The sequence below is a fragment of the Hyperoodon ampullatus genome (assembly GCF_949752795.1).
Source record: "Hyperoodon ampullatus genome assembly, chromosome: 10".
Lineage (NCBI taxonomy): Eukaryota > Metazoa > Chordata > Mammalia > Artiodactyla > Ziphiidae > Hyperoodon > Hyperoodon ampullatus.
The window spans coordinates 45,874,353-45,900,348 of record NC_136923.1 but is presented as its reverse complement, the minus strand read 5'-3'; the positions used below and the strand labels follow the sequence as shown (position 1 = coordinate 45,900,348).

Here is a 25,996-nt window from a genome sequence, read left to right as displayed (position 1 = left end):
ATACCTTTAAAAGTAGTGGTTCCCCAGTTGTGTACAATAGAGTGCTGGTAAATCAGAGTAGGGGTTCAGTAAAGCTTTTTGTGTTTCACAAGGCATCCTTATCTGTAGGCTTTCCCTGGTTGTCTAAAACAGAGATTTACAAGCTCTGGCCCACAGGGCCAGGGCCTGTGAGGTAAGAGTGGTGGTTATGCTGTTAAAGAGTTGTGCAGCCTAAGTGGGCTTCCCTGGTGGCGCAGTGGTTGAGAGTCCGCCTGCCGATGCAGGGGACATGGGTTCGTGCCCCAGTCCAGGAAGATCCCACATGCTGCGGAGCGGCTGGGCCCGTGAGCCATGGCCGCTGAGCCTGCGCGTCCGGAGCCTGTGCTCCGCAACGGGAGAGGCCACAACAGTAAGAGGCCTGCGTACCGCAAAAAAAAAAAAAAAAAAGAGTTGTGCAGCCTACAGACACAGACAAATTTGAGGCACAGAGAACTTGTATCTGGCAAAGCCTAAAAATATACTTTCTAGCCCTTTTCAGAGCATGTTTCCTGACTGCTGAACTGCAGGAGTACAACTTTTTTGTCTTTATTCATGAGAATAGAGAAATATTAGAACATTAGCACTATATGGGACTTTGGGGAGATCATTAAAATGTACATTAACAAAAAATTACTCTTGATCACTGAGATCAACACACCAGGAGATGACCGCCCTCAAAGAGAGCGTGTGTTACACTCACAGATTCCGAGAGGAGGGAGCACACCACACCACGGGCGGCCATGTGGGGAAGCAACAGAGGCAGTCAGGAAGCAGAGAAAGGAAGAGGAAAACATGGGCCAGAGCTTTTGTTGTAGTTGACAAGGGTAGGAGTGGGTGAGCAGGCTTAGGATTGGCTGCTTGAATAATTTCAGTGGGCTCTGAGGTGTGGGTTTATCTCTACTTAGCTGGTACCTGGCCCTGGGATGGTCAAGGCAGGGAAACAGTGGCCTGGAGTTTAAGAGCTCCATATAAAGGAGCCTGTTGGGGGGTTGGTTGGCTTGCATAGGAAAGGCAAGCTCAAAGGAGAGTAGTTTGCTATCTCTGGGAACTGTCTGGCCCTGGGAGGGGCCTTCCCCCCAGAGTTAGTAAGATCTTAAGATGTCAAAGAATCAAAAATACAGAATAAAAAGACATGATTAGTATCCTGGGCCGATGTCTTCATTTTACACGTGAGGAAAGTGAGGCCCCAGAGGGAATTTGTGTGCCCCAGACGCCATAGTCAGTTCGAAGAAGATCAGGTTTCGGATCTAGACCTCCTAGTCCACTGTTGTTTGTACTACCCAGCAGAGCCACATTTTAAAAGACACCCAAGTGAATATCACAGTGGATTTTGAAATAGGATTGTTTTAAGTTTCTTTGTGTCACATTTACCTGTAAGAGTGGTCCAGTTCCTCAACATACTTGTCTTCAGTGTCGTGTGGATCTGATAATAGCACATGCATGATTCTCCTTTGTTTCCCTTTGCCATCATCATGAGGATCTGGCACTCCTCTCTCTCTCTATTTTTATCATTGAGGCAGCTCTTGGCACAGTTCTGGTTAGTAATATTCTGGCTGCTGACCTGTGCCTTCCCTCACTCTCCTGGATTTTGAACCCTCCTCTGCTCATGACTTAAACCACACTTACAGGGTTGAAATCCTTCCTTATTATGTTAATTATGATATAACGCATCATCCTGTCTCCCACAGGAACTAATGTAAGTCTTTTAAAATAAATTTATTTATTTTATTTATTATTTTTATTTATTTATTTATTAGTTTTGGCTGTGTTGGGTCTTTGCCGCTGTACGCAGGCTCTCTCCAGTTGCTGTGAGCAGGGGCTACTCTTTGCTGCAATGCACAGGCTCCTCACTGCGGTGGCCTCTCCTGTTGCAGAGCACGGGCTCCAGAGTGCACAGACTTCAGTAGATGTGGCATGTGGGCTCAGTGGTTGTGGCTCGTGGGCTCTAGAGCGCAGGCTCAGCAGCTGTGGCACACGGGCTCAGCCGCTCCACGGCATGTGGGATCTTCCCGGACCAGGGCTCGAACCCATGTCCCCCGCACCGGCAGGTGGACTCCCAACCACTGCGCCACTAGGGAAGCCCCTAACGTAAGTCTTTACGTAAGCGCTCATGGAGTAGGTATTAAATTAATTCTCTCCATCCATCCCAGTATTCTGATAGAATTATGGAAGGACAGCAATCTATCTTGGTCCAAGGCATTCTGTTTTCCTTAGTGATTTGTGAGGAAGATCAATAGTAATTGATCCAAATCTGTTTTGACGTTTTTTAAAATCTTTTCAGGAAATAAAAAACTCTTATGTGAGTTTTTCCTGGTGCAAGTGGTAGTAATACTTCTGCTTATTTTCTTCTATTGTTCATCATCACAGAGATTTCCCCTAAGTTCCTGGTGACTTGGTACACACTTTATTGCCTAACCTTACTGTATGGGGATCAGTTGGGTCCATTGAGACTGTTTATCTCGGTCCTTAGAAACAACTTAATCTCTTGAATCTGTATTCCCATATCAACCCTGTATGCTGGAGGCTTACTCACTTCAGTTATCCTCCTCTGACTCTCATGGGACCAGTGAAAACTTGCCTTATGGAGTGGCAACCAGGGCCTGGCCAAGAGCCCAACATGCTGATGTGTCTTTGGTCACATGGTGCCTGGGCTTGAGCCACTCACTTGTCGTGTTGGAAGCCAGCATTTAGTTGAAGTCTTTGGTCAGAGCAGTCCCTGGCGTTTTGGGGTCTACAATCAACAATAATTCGCAGTTCCTTCCTTCTTTATTTAAATAGATGTTAAGGGATTTTTAACAGAATGCCACCTAACATTTCCTCTTGAAGTAGTTCTTACTTGCCCACAAGAAAGTTCATTTGTTTCTTTTCTCTTCTTCACAAAGTCTCTTGAAGGTTTACAGTTCATTTCCATTGTAGAATTATGGAACTTCAGGGCAGAATCAGCTTTGATATTTTTCTACCTACAGGAAAAGTTAGTATTATTTATTCATTCACTGAGTCACCTCACAAATAATTGTGTTCTCTGAGTTGGACAAAACATACACGGTCCTGATTTTCATGGAGCTTATGAATGCATGGGGGTAATAGACAATAAACAAGGAAATCAATTAAAAAACCCCGTGATTTCAGCTAGTGATGGAAGTGGTGTACAGAACAGTAAAGCGGGGTTAGAGAATGGAGAGTGATGGGCTGGGGTCAGCTGTTTTCAAGAGGGTGGTTAAGAGCTTCTTTGGCAAGGTGACAACATATAAGATTGAGGTGATGAGCTGCATTAATGCTAGCTTCATTATTAAAGAAGCAAGCCTCTGATTTTCTGCGACTTTCAGATGAGGGGAATAACAACAGTGTCAGATGCTGCTGAGAATATAGGTAAGATGAGGATGGAGAATTAACCATTAGAGCTGGCAAGAGGAGTGATTTCTTAGGGGTTATTTTGAGTGGCATTCAGGGGCAAAAGCCTGGTGGAGTTCACTGAGAAGGGAATGATGAGGTGGAGACAGGGAACATCAGTAATTCTAAAGAGAGTTTTGCTATAAAGCAGAGCTGGAAAATGGGGAGCTGGAGGGAGATGCAGGATCAAAGCAATTTTTTTGTTTGTTCTGAATATTTTAGTGATGTTTCTATGTTGATGAGGATGATCTAGTGCAGAGGTTGGTAAACTACAGCTTAGGGGCCAAATCCAGCGCACCTGCTTTTGTAAATAAAATGTTATCAGAACACAGCCACACTGATTCATTTATTTATTGTTTGTGGCTGCTTTTGTGCTACAGTGGCAGAGCTGGGTAGTTTTGAAAGAGACCTGCAAAGCCAGGAGTATTTACTTCTGGCCCTCAACTGGAACAATTTCCCAACCCTTGATCTCATAGGAAGGGTAAAACTGATGAAGCAACAGGGTGAGCAGTGCCTTGCTAGACTGATATCCTTGCCTCCTAGGGGGGTAGCCCCTGCAATGCTCCCTAAGGGAGAGGTGTTAGAATCCGGTGCACGGGCGCAGGGGTAATTGAGCCGGGAAGTTAGGAAGTGATGCTCTGCCTCTGGGATGCTTGAAAGTGAGACTTTTTGAAGTGGTGCAATTAGTAGTCATAAAACTGTCTAGAAACTGGGTGCCTGAGGGGGGATTGGAAAAGAGTTTGGAAGTGATGAGGTCATTGAATTGAGTGGTCAAGGTATTGAATTCTTATTTGGATAACTGGAAACTATGTTCTGTATTCCTATTTTTAGACTATTTATAAAAACGAACTGTACTAAAGCCTCAATGTTGTCTACATATTTCTGTTTGGGGCTGTGGCCATTTGTTACTATCCTTCATTTCCTACTTTCAGATAGAGAGTAAAATGGTAACTATTACTGTGATTATTGTGGTCATTATTTTTTATGAGTTCCTCTTTTTATACTTGCCTTTTAAAAATTTATTAAGACATTATTTTCCCTATGGAAAATGCGTTATATTTCCCTTATTAAACTGTTTAAGCATGTTCAGAATTACTATTTATTCTTAGCTCTTTCAGGTAGGACAGAGCTCAGTCCTCTCTGGAACCCTGCTTAGAGGTGTTTTTTAGCCTGATTCTTCTATCTAGAGTAGATATCTTCTGCCTAGAAACATATCTAACCATAGAATGTTGGTTAAATCTCAGGTGTACTATGCCCTTGGCCATATTTTATCACCTGCTCATTACTTGCTCAGACTTAAGCATTAGAGACACAGTTTGGGCCTGTGATTCTCCATGTCTTCCCTGGTGCAGCTTGATGGAATGTTGGAGTGGTGGGCAGTGTGTGCAGCCCGTAGGTCCCTGGTCGTCTCCTCCTCAGCTCTTCACTGTCCAGAGCCCTAGGCTTCGTGTGCCCCTAGACAGAGCCAGAGACTGTTCTGCAGACTCTGCGGCCACTGTAGAGATGACATGAAAGCACTGGGAAGATAGTACTGCTCACGTACCACAGTTCTTTTACCACAAGAGTCTAGCCTGGGCTGTCAGATGTCAGAGTGTAATACGAATTCTGGGACCGCATTCCAAGCCTCCCAAGTAGTTGAACACAGGGCTTAGTTCAGTGGCAGGCTCCTCAATTCACCAGTCATTATTAGGGAATGAGTCAGTCGCATAGAGAAACCTCTCTCTGGGTTTTGTGCCAACAGTTTTATAGGTGTGAGTCCGCAGTGAGATTTTCCTGCCAGTTCTATGAGGAAGTGAAAGCTATAAGTGGCCTGTGTGCCAGTAGAAATGAGACCTTCCCCTTGGACAGTTCTAGGGTGAGAGTGTCAGTGTCCATGGCTAGATGGCAGTCATGGGCACTGGTAAAACCAAAACCTTCAGTAGCTTTCGTAAGCCATTGCCATCTAAATGTTGATATCCTTCAGTGGAACACTTGATTTCTCATTTACACATAGCGTATGCCATCAGAGCAATCTACTTTATTCTCTACCATAATAAACAGTTTTCCATTTCTTTATCCAGCCACCATAGGCATTATTATCTTTAGGATTTAAAAGGAGTATTCTGTAAATTATTTGTTTATTTAACATCAGATTAACATCTTCATTTAATTGGTTCGTTAAGGCATATGTCAAGATGACAGTTGAACCAATTGCCTCAGACCAGAATATTAATGTATGATATGTTTATTTTGACTGATGCGTTTATTTATCTTTGCTTGGTGGGAGTTTCCAACTTTTCTTATTGGCGTCTTTGTTTTTTTGACTCATAAGCTAATGCCTTTTGGTTATTTTGTACTTGTAAAACAAATTTGTTTTACTTCTGATGGTGTTAAAATGTGCAGCACTGGGGACTTCCCTGGTGGCACAGTGGGTAAGACTCCACGCTCCCAATGCAGGGGGCTCGGGTTCGATCCCTGGTTAGGGAACTAGATCCCACATGCATGCCACAACTAAGAGTTCACAGGCCCCAACTAAGGAGCCCACGTGCCACAACTAAGAGCCTGCCTGCCACAACTAATACCCAGCACAATTAAATAAATAAAAATAAATAAATAAATAAATAAATAAATAAAATGACTTGGCTGAAGAGGCCCACCAAGTCACTAAAAGAGCCTTCATTAAAAAAAAAATATGTAGCACTGAAAACGGTGGCAAAAGGGAAAAGATAACATTGGCAATGAAACATTTCTATATTTCGTCCTTATACAGTTATTAGGTCTCTTTATGAATCGTAGTTAATTTAGGAACCTTTGTTTACTTGGTTATTACAGCCAGCAAACCATCATGGCATCCTAACTGTAGAAATAACAGCTAAACAAAGTCTTTTGATATGATCGGTGTACCTTCTGAAGTCTGAAAGAATAAGTCCCTTGATAATTTTTGGCAAGTTTTCGCCTCATATTTCTGTTGTCATGTTTGCACTTTCTTTTGGTGATTTACCAAGGTAATGGACCATTTTAGAATTAGCAATGTACTTATGCTGCAGACTCATTGTTGTTGTTAATCTACTGTTGATGAAGCCAGGCGTTGTCTGAATCCATCACATACACCTGTCACTGTCAGTCATCTTTGTAGAACAAAGTGAAATCCAACTGAGTGGAATGTAACATGAGGCACAAAGCACAGATTACCAATTCAGTTCTCTTTTCTCAACACCAAACCCTTTTCCATGTCAGGTCTTCCGATTTTATATGATGACAGTTATTGGTCAGAATATATTACAGTGTTTGCTGTACAGATGGGGCCTTTGTCATGTAATTAAAGAGCACGAGAGCTGCCAGACTAAACAGTGGTCTGAGTTTCAAATAATGTTCTGCGACTTCCTTGGCACATTTTTATCACCATCTCGAACATGTGTTATTACTTAGTATTCTTTGCCATAGCTAGATTACAGAGGAAAAAAACCCAGGCAGTGAAGGAGACTAACCCTGGTTCTTCAAGGAGATATTGCCTCCGAGATACCTTGTACCCTCAGAATGCACCATTTTTGTGTGTGCATCTCTCTGCTTGTACTCATAAATCCTGCTTAAACCAACTGTTTACGAAGTCAACATAATGGTCAGCTTTTACGGACAGACTTCATTAGTTATCTTGAAATTCTAAAGAAGGGTAGGCCCAAAGGGCAAATGGACAAAGAACTTGAAATAAACATGAAAAAAAGAGTGTCCCCCCCATTAGTAATCAAAGAAAATTCCACTACGATGATAAAAAACATCAAACTGGTAGAGTTTTTTTTAAAAAATAGCACTCATTCAGAGGCTAGTGAAACATACACTGTCATAAATTGGTACATCTTTTATGACAGGCAGACTGACAGTATGTATTAAACCTTAAATGTAGCCTTTGATTCCACTTCTAGGAATTCATCCTAAGAAAATAGTACAAGATATACACAAATACTTATATACAAGAATGTCCATTAAAACATGATTTAAAACAGCAACAACAATATTAGTAAAGACAGCTGGTATCTGTCTTTACAGAGAGCTTTGTATGTACCAGGCAGGGCTGGGTGCTTCACGGGCACAACCTTATTTGCTCCTTACCATCAGGAAGGGAAGTAGGCAGTGGTATCACACGGGAGGAAAGTAACGATTGGAGTTATGTGTGCAGAGCTAGGAAGATCGAATGAGAAGCTGAACTAATTTGACATGATTCCTTAACCATTACATTTGTTTTTTTCCCGAATGAATACTAGTAAAAAGTGGAAAACAGGGTTCCATCAATAGAGGACTAGTTAAATACAATGTAGGTTAGAAAAGTATACAATGGAGTATTACTTAGCCATAAAGAAGAATGAAATAATGCTATCTGCAGCAACATGGATGGACCTAGAGATTATCATAGTAAGTGAAGTAAGCCAGACAGAGAAAGACAAATACTGTATGATATTGCTTATATGTGGAATCTAAAAAAATGATTCAAATGAACTTATTTAAAAAACAGAAATAGACCCACATAGAAAACAAATTTATGGTTATCAAAGGGGAAAGGAGGGGAGTTTGGGATTAACAGATAAACACAACTATATATAAAATAGACAACCAACAAGGATCTACTGTATAGCACAGGGAACTATACTCAATATTTTGTGATAACCTATAAGGGAAAAGAATCTAAAAAAGGATATATATATATATATATATATATATATATATATATATAATATGTGTATGTATATATATGTATAACTGAGTCACTTTTCTGTACACCTGAAACTAACACAACATTGTAAATCAACTGTACATCAATTAAAAAAAAAAAAGAAAAAAAAGTTGACCCTAATAACAACAACAACAAAAGTATGTAGGTATGAGAACTCATACTTTAATTGAATATGTGATAACATGGGAAATGTTTTATATACATTAAAAAAATCCCAATATATGTAGGATGATTTGAGTTTTTCTCTCACCCTCTCCTGTGATATAATACACCTAACGGTCTGTTAAAATAGGCAGATTCCAGTTCTAACCCCAGATCTATTGTTGCCTTTGTGAGTGAGTGTGAGCAGGTTGCTTCACTAGCCTAAGCGTCAGTGTTTTCCTCTGTAAAATGGACTCAGCTATGGTTATTAGACATTAAACAAGGCATGGCTGTCCAAGCAACACAGAGTACATGTACAAGAAATGGTAGCTATTATTTTAATGATGAGGGTGGTCCCATGTCTTATATGAATCAAAAAACAAGGAAATAAAACATCAAAACTTATTAATGATTTTCTTAGAGTGCTGGCATTTTAATATTTTATTTGTAATGCTTTGCTATTCTCCCAAACGTAATATTCAATGTATTATATTTTATGCCTCCATATTTTATAGAAAAAATTTTATATAAATAGCTACAGACAATTATTATGGTTTTTAATAATTTTCTATAATCAAGAAAAAATACATTTGTTAAACACATACACACAGAGACACAGGCTGGTGGTTCTTATCAAAAGTTAAAATGTGAATGAGAGTCTCTAATCCATCTTATGGTTTTTCTGGTCAGCAAGGTAGCCTTTGGTTCAGTAAGTTGATCATCACTCTCTATTTTTGTCTGTTAGTACCGTAGTATCATGGATTGATCTTAGAAGTAGCGCCTGAAATGAGCTTGGGGATACTAAAATTACTCAGCGTAATGAAAGTACAGTTTATAGGAATTGGGACTGAAGCGAAGGTCTGAACATCAAGGAGGTTGAGCCGAGTGTTAAGTTGTTCTTTTTTTTTTTTTTTTTTTTTTTTTGCTGTAGGTGGGCCTCTCACTGTTGTGGCCTCTCCCCTTGCGGAGCACAGGCTCCGGACGCGCAGGCTCAGTGGCCATGGCTCACGGGCCTAGCCGCTCTGCGGCATGTGGGATCTTCCCAGACCGGGGCACGAACCCGTGTCCCCTGCATCGGCAGGCGGACTCTCAACCACTGCGCCACCAGGGAAGCCCAAGTTGTTCTTTTTGACCCTTTTCCGTTCCACTCCCATTGACGTCCTTGCTTCCTACCTCCTGTGAACTTTTGAGACTTCCAGGTTTTCTTTTTCTTGCCAACTCTTTAAATGTTGGTGTTCCATGGGTTTCTGTCCTCAGCTCACTTCTTACTCCTCTTTCCAAACTTAACTCACTTCTTCTCCAAACTAGCCTTTTCCCCATACGTTAGCTTAATATTGTATCTTAGAGCAGTTAAAAATCATGAACTCTGAAACTGATTAGCTGTGTACCTTGGGTAAGGTTCCATGCTAGTGTCCTCCTCTATAGAATAGGTTATTCATTCCTACCTCAAGGTAAGGATTAAGTAAGAGGTGAAGCCCTAAGCCCAGTGCATTATTGCATAGGAGCTTCCATAGATGAGATCCCTTGCTGTGATGTTTGTTGTTCTGGTGGCGGTCATGGCGGTGGCCTCCAGTTAGGACAAGTCAAGCACCTAGAGTCATTCTGAATTTCCTTCCTCCTCTCTCTCTCCTGCATCCAACAGATTTTTAAGTCCTGTTGATACAACCTCGTTGGTCTTTTCCTATTTACTCCTGCTTTGGTTCTTATCACCTCTTATCTTGGTTTTTTTTGTTGTTGTTGTTGTTTTTTTGCGGTATGTGAGCCTCTCACTGTTGTGGCCTCTCCCGTTGCGGAGAACAGGCTCCGGACGCACAGGCTCAGCGGCCATGGCTCACGGGCCCAGCCACTCCGTGGCATGTGGGATCTTCCCGGACCGGGGCATGAACCCGTGTCCCCTGCATCGGCAGGCGGACTCTCAACCACTGTGCCACCAGGGAAGCCCTCACCTCTTATCTTGAAAGTGGTCATTGGCAGCTACCTGATCTTCCTGTTCCCAGTCCTTTTTGCATTCAGTCCATCCTCTCACTGTAGCCTGAATAACCATTGTAAAAAGGTAAAGCTGGTGATGGCATCATTTTGCCTAATCCTTCTCTTAGTGGTACCCAGTCACCTAGAGCAGGGACACGTGCTAACTCAGCAAACTTTTTCTGCAAAAGGCCAGATAGTAAATACTTTGGGCATTGCTGGCCATATGGTCTCTGTTGCAGCTACTCTGTCATTGTGGTGTAAAAGCAGCCATGGACAATATGTAGATGAATGAGCATGGCTGTGTTCCAATAAAACTTTATTTATGGAAGCTGAAATTTGAATTTCATGCAGTTGTCATATGTCATGAAATATTGTTCTTTTGATTTTTTTCCAACCATTTAGAAACTTAAAAACTATTGTTAGCTCGTGGGCCACACAGATACTGGCAGGTGGCAGGGTTTGGCCTGTAGGCTGGAGTTTACCAAATAAGTTGAAGTTTCTCGGCATGGATAACAAGATCCTTTGTGATCTGCCCTGGTTTATTCCTCCAGCCTGATCTTTTTTTAAAATTATTATTATTATTATTTTAATTATTTATTTATTTTTACATATGTGGTCTTATTTATCTATTTATTTTATTTTTTATTTTTTTGGGCTGTGTTGGGTCTTCGTTTCTGTGCGAGGGCTTTCTCTAGTTGCGGCAAGTGGGGGCCACTCTTCATCACGGTGCGCGGGCCTCACTATCGCGGCCTCTCTTGTTGCGGAGTACAGGCTCCAGACGCGCAGGCTCAGTAGTTGTGGCTCACGGGCCTAGTTGCTCCGCGGCATGTGGGATCTTCCCAGACCAGGGCTCGAACCCGTGTCCCCTGCATCGGCAGGCAGATTCTCAACCACTGCGCCACCAGGGAAGCCCTAAAATTATTATTATTTTTTAATGCAGACTTTATTTATTTACTTATTACTTTTGGCTGCATTGGGTCTTAGTTGCGGCACATGGGATCTTTCCTTGCGGCATGTGGGCTCTTTGTTGAGGTACACGGGCTTCTCTCTAGTGGTGGTGCGTGGGTTCCAGAGGACGTGGGCTCTGTAGTTTGCAGCACGTGGGCTTAGTTGCCCCGCGGTATGTGGGATCTTAGTTCCCTGACCAGGGATTGAACCAGCGTCCTCTGCATTGCAAGATGGATTCTTAACCACTGGACCAGGGAAGTCCGCAGCCTGATCTTTTGCTACCTTCTCTTTACTTCTTCCACTTATTCAATAAACTCACCTATTCTCTGTCCTTAATGAGTCATCATGTTTTTGTTTTCTCTCATGCTGTTCCCTTTGCCCAGGGCACAACTCATTAGCTGTCCTCCCTCCCCTTCTACCCTGTCTTCCATCCACTACCTGTAGATAACCTACTCCTCCTTCAAGGTTCAGCTCGAGCCATACTTACTCTGTGCAGTGAGGACAGTCATGTCAGCTGCCTGGGTTTTTATCTCATCCCCACTTCTTGTCTCTCGATCATTTCTTTGTCTCTTAGTTTCTCGTCTGAATAAAAAAAGGAATTAATCATCATCATCATCCCTGTGGTTTATCTTTGTTAGAATCCACTGAGCTAGCACATGGACAACACTGGGAATCGTGTTTTTCACATAGTTATTGTGCAATCCACGTTTACTCTGCATCTCAGATAGAAGAGACTATTCCTGTTGTCCCTTCTGTACCCTTTATAGACATCTGTCATAGCACTTATAATACTTGATATAGCTCTCGACTCAGTGCATTGCATTCAGTAATAATAGGTACTCAGTAAGTGTTTATTGGGTGAATGAGAGAAAAGGGAAAAATCTTAGCTTGACTTTAAGTGGATTCCAAAACAAAAATCTCTTGCATGTTACTAAGTAACAGGACAAAAAGGAGCCATAGAGAATAAGCAGGTTCATTAAATTGAAAATGCATTTTAAAATATCTTATATACAGTTGCTGTTTTTTAGTATCGGGCTCATGTCCATAGGAGGAAAGAAATGCCACGTGGACAGTCTAGTGGTCCTCTTAGGAACCTGTGTCCCTGCCAATCCTTTCTCTTACTGGTTTGCATTTCTTTCTGTTCATTCCCCTCCCTACTCCTGCAAGGATGAGCACGCTTCTTACCTGTGGTTTCAACATGTGGAGCTGTGGGACCAATACAGAATCATGTCTTGGAGAAAGTGCCAAGGATTCAGTGAATTATTAGAGTAAGGAGGCCAGCTGCAGAGCCACGGGGTTCAGAAAGACAGAAGGTGAGGGCTCAGGACCCAGGCAGAACAGAGAGCACTGGGCTGGATGTGGGGAGGCGGGGCCAAAGCCCTTGGCTGGTTAACAAGAGCGTTGTTGCCTGTGCAAGGACGGTTTGTGTAAAGCCATGGACAGAACGGGACTTTCAGGCATATCACAGCATCTAGAATTAGAAGGAGCCAGAGATGTCTTGTCAATGAGCTCCATACACTGCATGGAGAGCCTCTTGACTACTGTTCTTCCTTCTCACCTTCTGTAGTTTCTGTGATAGAAACATTCTGTTGCTTGGATTCATTCAACAGATGTGGATTATCACAGGGCTGTATTGGGCATTTATTGAGGTAATAGGTAGAAAAGCATTTTTGAAAGTTACTGATGTAAAGTTCTTCTATTTCCACCTAAAACCTCCTTTCTATTGGAAAACGTTTGCTTTATACATAAGCAAAGTGTCTCTTACTGAAATTCATATCTTTTTCATGCTGTTTTAGGCAGTGGGAGATTTTTGTACATCAGAGGTACATTCTGGTATGGCTCGTGTGCTAGCTTAATTCTGACACTTTCTCAGCAAATGAAGCAGCCAACTTTATAACTTGGATTAAGTTATTTTTATATTGTTTATGTTTTGTGACCACTGGGGTGCAAATTTCCTCAGGGAATAAGTGGAATGCCTATCCTAAGGAGGATTCTGTAGATGTTGGTAAAATGACTAGATCTGAAATTCTCTGTGCTGATGCTGCTAAAATCTTAACCCTGCCCCTTCTTTTGGGGAAAAATAAGTCTTTCTATGTGTACCTTTATTGTTAAGACGTCTGCAGTTCTCTGCAAGAGGATTAGCAAGCATTGCAAGCAAAGGCAAACATTTCAAGGAAAAACCTTACAAATATTCTTTCTTTCAAGATAGACATAATATCATGCCATAAGTAAACATTATGAAACCATTTCCTTTTGAAGTTGATTCACTGAACCAATAATTTGAAATTCAGCTTGATGTTAGAGACCTTTTATTTTAAATGACTGTTGTTGGTCCACTAGACTGGTAGATTAGGTGAGCCATAAGAAACAAAAAAGCTTTGTTTGTAGTCTAGCACTCAGTTATTAACAAATATGAAATCTAAAACTCCTAACCAACGTTGTTGGAAAGCTAACAAACGTCCAGCATCTATTTTGGGTTTGTACACAAGTTGGCCAGAAGCAGCTTATTCAGAGAATGAAATCTGAATTATTAAAAAAAAAGGAGGCAGGGGTAAGATGGAATTGGGGTGGGGGGAAAGGTCAAGTTTGTAGTGGGCAGAATTCTAAGATGACCTTCAAGACTCCAAGCCCATCTTTTCCCAGTTATTCAGTTAAACTCTAACTTAGTCCTGTTGTGAGGGGATATTGCAGATGGCATTAAGGTCCCAAACTAGTTGACCTTAAAATACGGAGATCATTTGGGTGGCCCTGACTAATCATATGAGCCATTTAAAGCTTGTCTGGAGGTCAGAGACAGGTAAGTCAAAGAGATTTGAAACTTGAGAAGGATTCTACATGGAGGAGATTCTCCGTTGCTGGTTTTGGAGATGGAGGGGGCCACGTGGCAAGGAATGTGAGTGGCCTCTAGAACCTGAGAGGGACCCCTAGCTGACAGCCAGCAAGGAAATAGGGGCCTCAGTCCTACAACTGCAAGGAACTGAGTTCTGTCAACAATGATTGAAAATGGATCCCTTCCACCCTCCAGATGAAAATTTAACCCAGCTGGCATCTTGATTCCAGAATTTTGATACTCTGAGCAGATAACTCAGCCATGCTGAGTTAGACTTCTGACCTGCAGACCTTTGAGCTAATCAGCAGGTGTGCTTTAAGCCATGAAGTTTGTGGTCATTCGTTATGCAGCAATAGAAAACTAATATGAGGCCTCTGTCATGTCTCCTTTGCATCACTGTAGTAGCCTGTTAACTGGTCTCTCTGCTTCTAGGCCAGTGTTGCTCAAACTGGTGAAGAAACAGTTTTTGAAATTCCAATGTGTTGCAGACCAATACTGTGGCAGATTGTGTTTTACGAAGATGGCTGCAAAAACATCTCCCGTCCCTGTGCTCTTGTGTCAGGTGACCATGCCACGCCCTCTCTCAGGAGGCTCTAGTTTCCTCCACCTGAGTCTGGGCTGGCCTTAATGACAGGCTTATAACCTCTTACCATTTTCAAGTGATGCTCTGTGTTGCAAAGGCTGTTAGAAAAGGCCATGCAGCTTCTGCCTGGTTCTCTAGGAAAGCTCCTCCTTGGCACTCAGCTGCCATGCTTTGAGAGGCCATGCCACGTGGAGAGGTCAGTACTGGGTGATCCAGTCAACAGAATTAACGGCCTTCCTTGAGTCATCCCAGCCCAGATGCCAGACATGTGAATGAGAAGCCTTCAGATAATTACAGCCCCTAAGCTGGTCTAGTCAACCCCAGCCTTGTGTCTTCCCAGCTGAGGCCTCAAACATCGGGGACAAAGACAGGTCATCCCCACTGTGCCCTGTCCAAATTCACGACCCACAGAATCAGTGAGCATCATAAAGTACTTACTGCTTTCTGGCACTACATTTGGGATTGGTTTGTTATGCAGCAGCAGATAACCAGAATAAACATTTTAATAAAATGCTATGAAAGCGAAATTATAAAAAGACAGAATATAAGCAGAAAACACATAGTGTCACTGCTATGCTACTCTGTTGGTCAAAGTAGTTACAAACCTGCCAAGATTCAAGAGGAGAGGATACAGACTCCACTTCTCAAAGAGAGGAGACTTGAAGAATTTGGGAGCCATTAAAAATTTTTTTTAATTTTGAAATAAATTTAGCCTTATCGAAAAGTTGTAAAAATATTACAGAGAATTTCCATATGCCCTTCACCCAACTTCCACTAATGGTAACATCTTACTGAGCCATAGTACTGTTGTCAAAACCAGGAAATTATCATTGATGTAATATTGTTAACTGATCTGCAGATTTTATTCCAGTTTTGCCAGTTTTCCCAATAATGTCCTTTCTCTGGTCCTGGGTCTAATCTAGGACCCCACAGTGCATTTAGTTTTCAGGTCTCCTTAGTCTGCTCCAATATGGGACAGTTCTCACCCTTCCCTGTCTTTCATGACTAATGCTTTTGAAGTGTACAGGTAGTTATTTTGCAAGATGCCCCTCAAATTTGCTTGAATTTTTTCATGGTTAGATTAGGGTTATGCATTTTTCACAAGAGTACCCCAGAAGTGATGATGTGCCCTCCTTAGTGTGTGATATCAGGGTGTACATGACATCAGTATGTCTTATTCCTGGTGATGTGAAACGTGCTCCTGGGGGAAGGTGCTCCCTGCCAGGGTTCCCCACTGTAAATACCTTGTGGATAGGTCCTTTGAGACTATGCACATATTCTGTTTGTCATCATATGTTGCTGGGGCCTTGTTATAAAACTGCCACAAAGTTCAAATTTTTTATCATTAGATCCAACAGATTAAAACTTAATCTTTCCAGTTTCTGTCATTATAGTGTCATAGATGTAGGCTGTTTGCAGACTGGCTCTGGTCTGCAGACCACACTTTGAGGAGCAATGTTCTAGGCTGCACTGCTTCACCAGTTCCTTTATTCCTATTACTGTCAGATTGGAGTTTGAATAGCAAATCCAATGGTGTCATTCTTCAGCTTAAAATTCGTCAGAGTCTTCCCATCCTTTTAGGGTGCAATCCAAACTTCTAAGCCTGACGGTCAAGGCTACATCATTCTGCTCCATCTTTCACATTGTCCCTTTATTAGTTAGACTTCTCCGATTATCCTCACCATTGTATCCATGTAGGCACACCTGGCTCCTCCACACACTGTAGCTGGCCAATCCCCTGTCTTTCAAGGCTGATGAGCACCACTTTTCAGTAGTCTGGGCTCACTAGGTTTTTCCCACGTCTAGTCCCCTGTATCCTGTGCATATATCTCTGATAGAAGTTGAATTTTGTTTTTATGTTTGGTTATGTATATGTCAAGCCATTTTAAAAAAAATTTATTGAAGTATAATTGATTTACAATATTGTGTTAGTTTCAGGTGTACAGCAAAGTGATTCATTCATATATTAGCTATATCATATGATATTTGTCTGTCAAGCTATTTGACTTGACTGAGCTTAAAGGCATTGACTTTGAGTTATAAGATTAGCCCATGACAAGGGTTCAAGAGTGTTAATCATAACTTGAGATAGTATCCAGGAAGAAACGTCTCCAGTACTAAGTAAGATCTGTATGACCAGATGGATTCCAGAAATGCAGAGACAGTGTGTGGAGAAGCCCTTTGGGGAGGACATTGTCCCTGATGGATAGGGTTGACTGTTGACTGTTGGGGCCTTTGGCTCTAGACTTGTGGCCCTTCTTCATGTGTATGGTCTCTACCCCAGGGGTAGATAAAAACTTCAAGCGAGGAAGCAAACTCAAGACAGTGCAGCTCCATGGGTGGACCCCTGTGTCTCCGTAGGCCTGTTTTCTTGCTTTTGGGAACCACTTTCTTTGTCCTGCAAGTCTGAGCAAAGAGCAGGTGGAGATCCTCTGCCTTCCTCTCCCTGCACCTCCTTCTAAGTTTTAAAGGAAAATTTTAAAGAATGCTAATAATGGTTTGAAATTCAACCCAACCTAGTGTTATAGCTCTCTGAACAGAACGGGAGTGATCTCCCTGTACCAATTTTTCCTGTGTTGCAACTAGTCTTTTATATCTAAATATTACTAGGCTTACTTTATATTTAGCCCTATTTTCAAAGTATATGAAATGTAATTGTGCCAGAAAATAGAGAAAAGCAAGGCCACCATGATTCCATAGGTCACCGCTAATAACTTTACCTCAAAAGCAATTGTTCTTTCTTACATCAGAAGTGTTGACCTATTATTTAAAGTATACATTTTAATCTTTTCGGTAATCATTTAGCACATTTTGTGATAAAATCTTCTTAAAATTTGTGCTCATAGCTTCCAGAGATAAATCTCAACTAAGTATTTATCAGAATTTAAATACATGGTATTTTAAATGAGTTATCAAGCATTAATAAATACATGAAAATGTTATCAATAAATGATTTATCAATTAAAAATTATCAATAAATAATCTATCAATAAATAGATTTTTAAAAATTTCCCAATACCAATGGCAACATTTACTTTAAGAACAGGAGGTAGTTAGAATGCCAAATAATGTATCCTAAAGATTTTCGTAAATTCATTCAAAATTTCCTAAGTCAAACAGCACCTCTTTTGTTAATAACATAAACCACAGATATACAAAGTCCCAGTCAATCTCCTGTAATAAAACCTTGTAAGGAAAACTCTTTCACCATGTACAATTTTATCATTAAATTACACTGTTAAGGGGAAGAACCACCCCTCCCCAACAAAAAACCCAAGGTAAAGTAGTCCCAAGAATGGAATTTGGAAAGGGCAGTATATTTCAATTTAATCATCTGGAATTACTTAAATACAGTGTGCTTAGATGGCTAACATAAAGGAAGAAAAGTTTACTCTGCTACAGTTACTATCTTCACAATCCTTTGAAGATTTGGGATAATTTCAAAAAGATCTCTACTTTGTTTTTGGTTTAAAAAATTCAGATAAATCTTTTCCCTTCCTGTCCTTCAGGCTGTCTATAAACCATAGAAATTTCATTCTTTTCAAATTTAGGAAATAACAGACTCATGTAGTAAGATGATACTGGTCATTTAAATCATGGGGGCCAACCACAACAGAGCCCCCGGATAAGATAACCTTTTGAGTCATGGTTTTCCAAAGTCTCTGTGATGACTTAAGACCTGCTGCCTGAATAAATCCCTGAGAACCAGCCACATCCACTTTGTTTAGAGGTAAGCCTCCTCCTCCCTGCTCTACAGAGGCCTGAGCACCGGAGCTGCTCCCCAGAGGACCAGGTCAGAGCAAGAGAGCTCCATTACTCAGAGCACATCAAGGGTTGATCATTTGAGAACCGAGCTACTAATTGGACTTATGATGATATGAAAGGAGATGCTTAAAGTAAGGAGACATATTTTTTAAAATCAAAATTTAAGAACATATTGAAAACTATGGTGTCTAAAGCAGTCTAAAATCTGTGGATTTCAGATATTTTATATACAACTCACAATAAAATAAAATGCATTTTATGTCACTACCCAGTACACGCATTCAGACCTATAAGTGAAATAAAAATGCCACGGACAATACTGTGTGTGACGCCCTTGGATATTTTCTATTGTATTGTTTTAAATTAAGAAAATGCTAGTCAACAGCCAGTAAACTCATTGCCCACTTATCAGTCACTTCCCATAGTCTGGAAAAATGCTTCCTCAGATAGTTGTAAGTGTATGCAGCCACCGTTGTCCCATACCTGCTTTAGAGTGCTTTTGGGATTACATGTGAGGTTAATTCATGAGTCACAGAAAATGTCATAGAAAAAAGAATTTTTTCACTAAAAGTGATTTTATTTAGCTTGAGTTCCCTTTTTATTTACCAGATGTGGCTCTAAATTATGTGTTAGTCAAATCAAAGAACAAAATTTTTCTGGTTGATTGGGTTCAGAAGAATGTGAGGATCGAAGTGTTAGAACTTGAAGGAGACTTAAGAGGTAGTCCAGGCCAGCCTGCTCATCATGCAGAGACCCGGAGATGAACTAGTTGCAATTTTTAAGAAAGAATTAAGGTAGTTTATGTAACCACATGTTAGTAATAGAATGTATTTTAAAATACCATCACAGAAAGGCTGGTGTTGCGAGTGGCTGCTTCTGGATCTGAATGTTGGAGTAGACTGTGATACAGGGAGCTGTCACTTCTAGGTACCACTGGGGAGGCAGTGGTGCCTGTGTCCCTGTGACTTCCTTGGCTGTGGTTGCTAGGGCCACTTGGAGATGTATGTGCTTGACTCTTTCAGCCTGGGCCTAATAAAAGTATATATCATAAAAATTGAAAAAGACCTATTTAGCAAACGATATGGTTAACATCTAGGAAGCTGAGGAAGAGGCTTAAGAATGTGCTGACGTAAAGTTGTGGTTGGTCCTGAGTCTGTACATTTCCTGTCCTGCCCTGCCCAGGCATGGTATAAGGAGCTCCATCCTCACATCTGAGCCTTCAGGTGCCCAGGAAAGTGAGAGAATGTAAATGAATTTAATATTTGTAGTCAAAACCTTTTCCCTCTAATATATCGAGACTACAGAAATCATCACGTTTATTTTTGCTAGATACTGAGCTAGGGCTTTCTAAGTGCTTCAGTCTCTGAGAATTCTCTCTGTATCTCACTTTTCCTTAACAGATATTTGTAAAACACTGCAATCTTTTTTTTGGCTAATCTCATAGGCTTTTCTTTCATCAATGTATTGTCATAGACAAACAAGCTCTAGGGAGGCCAGACGATAAATTCCCTTTCTATCCTCCTGGCATTTTCTGTGAAATAGACAAACAGCACATACATACAACGAAAACAACATGCTTGTCTTAAGTGCTGTAGTTTATCCTACAAAGTAAATTCTAATCAAGTTAAGGAATCTGATTTTTTTTTAAACTGGAGCAGGATCAGCAAATTATAACTTGTGGGCCAAATATGGGACACTGCCTGTTTTTGTAAATAAAATTTTATTGGAACATAGCCATGCCTATTCATTTATGTATTATTTATGCATGCTTTTACATTATGCAGACAGAGGTAAGTAGATGTTATAGAGACTGTGTGGCCTGCAAAGCCTAGAATAGTTACTGTTTGGCCCTTTACAGAAAAAGTTTACTGACCCCTGGAGTAAAGGAATATTTAGAGATTGAAGTATTGTCCTTAAAAAACTATCACTTTTGAATCAAGGCTATTTTCCCTTAAGTAGCATGAAAAAATTCTTCTGTTACAAACAGATGACAATTTATAACTAGGTTTGATGAAAGAAAGTGCCTAGAAACTATTGAGTGATTGGTGTCTACCTTTTTTTAAAGATCATTAAAAATCATTGTACATTAAATCATTAATGCTGAGAAGATAACTAATGAGGCATATATGAAAGATTACAGTGTGGCATGCTAATAATTTAACTACAGGGAGGATTGGTTACATTATTTCAGCTGGCATTGCCTATTTTGACAGTCTTTATAATAATTGTGAATTTTAATAAAATTTTGCATTTATAAATATCAGTCTGAGGTTTTACTTGCTACAGATCAGTGAGGCTAAGCTAACAGTCATTTGCAAAGAAGCCTCATATTTCTTGTGTTTAGATGTAGTTCAGTGTATTAAAATGAGTATTTAGTCATAATATTTTTCGGTCACAGAATTTAAGCAATAAAACATGGGGCTGCAATGCTCCATATCAGGGTAGCAGTTTAAATAATTTTAAAATAATTAATAAATTATCTTTTCATTTTTTAACAGACTTGTGGAAGAAAGCAAACTGATCCCACGCATTTTTGATGTAATTCTGGTAAGAGAAGAAATGTGCATCTGAAATTCAAGTGAAATTTTAAAGTTTTGACCACGTTGTTTGGTTGGGTTCTAACCCTAACTCTGCCCAGAAGGATTGTGTGTCCATCATGTCACTTAACCTTATTAGGCCTCAATTTCCTTGTCTGAGCTCTTGTCCAGCTCTGAGATTGTATAGGGACGCTGTTTAATGACCTGTCCTCTTTCTGAAAATCCTTTGCATTTTATTTCTATAAAGTTTAAAAATACGTTATCTAATATAGAAAGAATACTGTATCTGAGGTTGGTTTGTGGAGGAAGGGCAGAATGACGATCGCTGTGCTTCAATATGAATTTTCTGATTTTCACCATGAAGCTCTCTGACTTTGTCATCACTGGGTCAGATCAACAATTTTATGCCTATGGGCAGAAGTTGTCTTCTTCAGAACGTAGAATAGCTTAGCTTCCGTACACCATTTTTTCCATTCCTAGAACACAACTTGATTGAAAACCATCGGTTAAAGAAAACCTTTCCTCTCTGGTTCCTATGTGTAGAGAATAAAATGGGACTTAGGGTTGGCTTTTCTCACTTCTGATAAATCCCTATTTATACTAAATACAAATCTGAGAATTAGGCTGAAAACTCAGTTGGTACTTATAGCAATGGAGTGCCCTTAGCCAAAGAAGTGTTCTCTTGTACCTGAGTGGGTTGTCCCCCCTTTACCAAAATGTTTCCCTCCATAGCTGACTGACAGTGCAAGGGACAAAGGAGGGGGACATGTCCGCAGTCAGATCAGCTGAACCTGCCTTGGTCATCAATAGAGCAATAGCTGTTATTGTCTGATAACCCTACAAATGGAAGATTAGCCCTCTTTAATCATCCTAAAATATTAATCTACAAGTTGTTTGTGTGCTGATAGGACTGTATGGTGAAAACATTATTTTTCTTAGCTGCAGATCGCCCTTTTTTTGGTGGAGAGCTGTTGGGTTTGCTGAGCTATTTGAGTTAGTTGGGGAGTAGGGGTGGGCATGGGTAGTATTCCCAAAGCACGCTCCAGTGACAACAAGATGACCCAGAGCTGCCATGCTAAGAGGATTGAATTGCTTCAAATAGTCAAAGGGGATTTTAGAGGCAGTATCAGGAGAAGAAAGGGAGAAAAAGGAGATGAAGAACCATGGAGATCATCAGCTGTCTAGTGGAGATTTTTAAGCTTTGCCCAGTGGTATGTGCATCTCCCATCTTCAGTAGGACATATATTACTTGCTAATTCGTCGTGGAGTTGGATTTGTTTTTGGAGGGCCACGGGTGCCGTTAATGTTGGGTTCGGCTGCACAGTTGGGCAGAGGGCAGGAGCCAAAGCTGTCCACATTCAGCCACCTCTGGCTTGAACTTGAAAAGAGACTTGGTGCTGCAGACAGAGAGAGCTGGAGCTAGACTGGACCTTAAACTCATGGATGTGACTCATCCCCTTGCTGTGCCAGGAGGGCTTCTGACCTGCTGAGGTGAATACAGCTCATTTTGTGACTGATAGAAAGTTCTCTACCCAGCCTTTGGCAATCATCTCAAGGTCTAAAATCCCACACATGGAAAATTCTTCCTTGTAGGTTACCAAAACCCCTCCATACGTGGTGAATCTGTATAATGAGCACCTAGCAAGGCTTCATATTGTGCAAATGTTTAACTGATTAATGCCACCATTGAACCCCCTGTCATTGTGTTGTAGCTGTCGTTGGGAGTGCGTAGAGGTGACATATACTTTCCAGGTCAGGATTTCAACTTGTCCTTAGCCCTGTGACCTCGGAGGCATTTCTGGGATGAGGCTTTTCCTCCTGCCGGAACAGCTCCATACTCAAGTGTTTTGTAGGCCCTTATTTTGAAAAGAGGTCCTGCTGCTAAGAAAAAGTAAAGAAAAAAAACAGTTGGAAATCACTGCTTTTTGGGACAGGACTTTTGATGTATTTGAAGAACATTATTGAATCCCTATTCTATTTTTGTCTTTCTTGAGTTGAATAATCTCTACTTTTTTCTCTGTATAAATACGTTTTTAATCAATGAAGTATCTTTGTAGCAGTTATCCTATGAACTATTACCTTGTCCTTTCTAAATTTTTGTCACCGAGCTAGACATAATATTTTATTGATTTTATGCTGTACTTTTTTTTTTCCCCTCATATTTTAACATTTCTGAATCCAGGCTATACTTCCCAAACCAATGACATTTTACAGCTGCTTTCAGCCAGGTGACCTGGTTGTCATTGCCTTAACCAATTCATTTCAGTTTTATTTTTATTAGTGCCCAAGAACGATATATTAGAAAAATATATGTCTAAGTTTAAAAGAGCTCTTTCAATAAAAATAAAATGAGAATTCTAAGTAATAAGAAACCATGCCATAGTTTAATTGAAAGCATTTTTCTTCTGTAGTGCTTGATAAAATAATGGTGTATCTTAGAACTGATGGATTCCTGGATTCAAGAAAACACAGTGTATACTTCAGTTGGGTTTGGTTTCTAAGTTCAAGGGCCTAGGTGGTGTCTGGCATATATATAGCAGCTTCTAGCAATGGTTTGATCAGAACAAGACATAATGAAAAGATTGTACAAGACCCTTTGGCTACTGCTTGTGTCTTTTAGCCACTCATTAAAAAACAAAACAGCATTTGACTCGTTTAGCTCGTGGTCCACTGTGACCTGTTGATGATTTTTTTCTTTACTCTTAGCACATAACTGTTTTCCATCTTCGGTTTGATGTACTTAGAGCCTGATAATGGGCTTTATAACATCGTTCTTTTCTAGAGTTCCTCATATGATATGCTCTTACCCACAGTGTAAGACATCCTCTTCTAGATGTTTTTCATTACAAAGCAAAACTCTTTCTTCTGGTGGGCAGGAATTGCCGTCAGCTTCTATGTCTTTCCTGCAGGCTTGGAGGAAGGTGAAGGTAAAGGCAGCAGAATTCTAAATTTGTCATCCTGTTTGGTAGGAGGTTTCTCAAGGGAGAAAGAGAATACTGTGAACTCCAGGGGAGGGAGTGATTGGCTCTGCTCCATGTAGGGAGAGGAGTTTCACAGAAGAAGTAACCTTTGGGGCTTCCCTGGTGGCACAGTGGTTGAGAGTCCGCCCGCCAATGCAGGGGACAAGGGTTCGTGCCCCGGTCTGGGAAGATCCCACATGCCGCGGAGCGGCTGGACCTGTGAGCCATGGCCGCTGAGCCTGCGCGTCCAGAGCCTGTGCTCTGCAACGGGAGAGGCCACAACAGTGAGAAGTAACCTTTGAACAGGGCCTTGAGCGGCTTGTCGTGAGGAGAGGGGGCATTCCAGCTTTGGGGATGGTGAGTACTTAAATGTGCCTGCACCAGGGCCGTGGAGAGATGGTAGGGAGTGAGTACTTTGGGACCAGATTCCCGCAGGGCTTTATACTGTGGTTCTTTCTTATTTGTTGGCTTTGCAAATAATTTATGCTTTTCAAAATCACGGTCCTCTAAACAAACTAGTGGTTACTAGTGGGGAGAGGGGAGGGAGGAGGGGCAATATAGGGGTAGAGGATTAAGAGGTACAAGCTATTATGAATAAAATAAGCTGCAAGGCTATATTGTACATGGGGAATATAGCCAATATTTTATAAGAACTGTAAATGGAGTATAACCTTGAAAAAATGTGAATCAATATCTTGTACACTAGTAGCTTATATAATATTGTACATAAACTATACTTCAATTTAAAAATTAAAAAAAATCAGAATCCTCTATTTAAAAGAAAACTTTTTGAGCCCCTCTGCTGCTGGGGCTATGTGCAGTGAGGAGGTATGCTGCCTGGCCATTGGGGTTGGGTCTGGGAGAGGATCAGGATTAGGGTCATGGGCTTTTACTGGAAACTTGAAACAGGTTGAAAGCTGGATTCTGGGAGTCACCTGTAAGACTCCATCAGCGAGGCTTTTGAGATCAGCCAAATGGACTGTGGGAAGGGAGCTTAAAAGATAGAGCCGGTCTCAGAGGTCTCATCTAAGGGTCCAGGAGTTCTAACACTACATTCAGGCTAGAGAACAGGCAGGATATTTTTAATCCTGTGTTCCAGCTGCAAGTGTCCCCACTCTTGGCAGGCCAAGTGGTGGGAAGAACCAGGTAGCTGATAGCTTACAAAAGGGAGCTGTCACAGCAGCTCGGTGCTGCTTCCCTGGCAGACACTGCATTTTCGCTGACAGTACAAGGCAGCTGTGTTGGGGGGAGTGGAGGCTCAGTCAGCCTGCATTGAATTTAGCTGACTAGATCCCCACATACAGCCTTAAGGATCTACGACTCTAAGGCAGTCTGGATCTGCTTAATAAATGCGGGCCCCTGGAGAAAGTCAGTCATAGGAGGACCTGGTGGCTTGGTTTTGAGTGCAGAGTTGCTGGGCGAGCAGGATGGAAAGCATTCTTCTTTCTCCTTTGCCACTTTCCAAAGAGTAGACATTGCTTTTAAATGTGTCTTAAGTATGAATTTGGACGGATCAGCCTTTGGGTTTTGCTAAAACTCTAATCTCTCTTCATTTGATTTCAGTGGTTTATGTTTTGACATACTTCCGTAAATCATTTTAATGCCAAGTAATATGGGCAACCTGTATTTTATTGGAAAAAAAATCTGTATTCATAGCAGATTTTCCAATATGTGCCAAAATATTGCTGTCATGATATTTTATGTGTCTATTCCAGAGCAGACAATTAAAGAGCAATTTCATTGGCAAATGTTAACAATAAAAATGGGATTAGCAGCCCACGAGTTTGACAATTATATTGTTTTAACAGTTCTCGAGGACAGCAGTTGAAGCAAGCTTGAGTAAATCTTTCAAGTCAACTGTATCTTTAGAAAAGAGTCTCTTTACCGACCTTTGGAGCCTAAAGGATTTAGTCCCTGAAATACCAAAGTAGTACAGACTGGTAGCCTCATCACATTTAAGGAATGTTTCCAATCCTGAGTGTTCATCAGGCTTCTAAAATTACTTTGCTCCATTCTAGTTGCAGCCCATCTAATGTGAATTGGTTCTTAGGGTTAAAATGACAAGTTACTTGTAAGTTTAAGCATCTGCATGCTTGTGTCCAATATGCCATTAATAAGCTGCTGCTCTGCCCTTGAGCATGAGTTTCTAAA

General features: G+C 41.0%; 1 protein-coding gene across 2 annotated transcripts in view; it reads left to right on the top strand.

The window, feature by feature from the left end:
• ULK4 (unc-51 like kinase 4) overlaps positions 1-25,996 on the top strand; it is a gene marked incomplete at its 5' end in the record, with an annotated part of 522,486 nt that overhangs the window by 213,325 nt on the left and 283,165 nt on the right. For both annotated transcript variants that reach the window (XM_079713313.1, XM_079713312.1), the window contains one exon: positions 20,847-20,895. In XM_079713313.1, the coding sequence (XP_079569439.1) occupies positions 20,847-20,895 (49 nt within the window). The remainder of the gene's footprint in view (positions 1-20,846; positions 20,896-25,996) is intronic.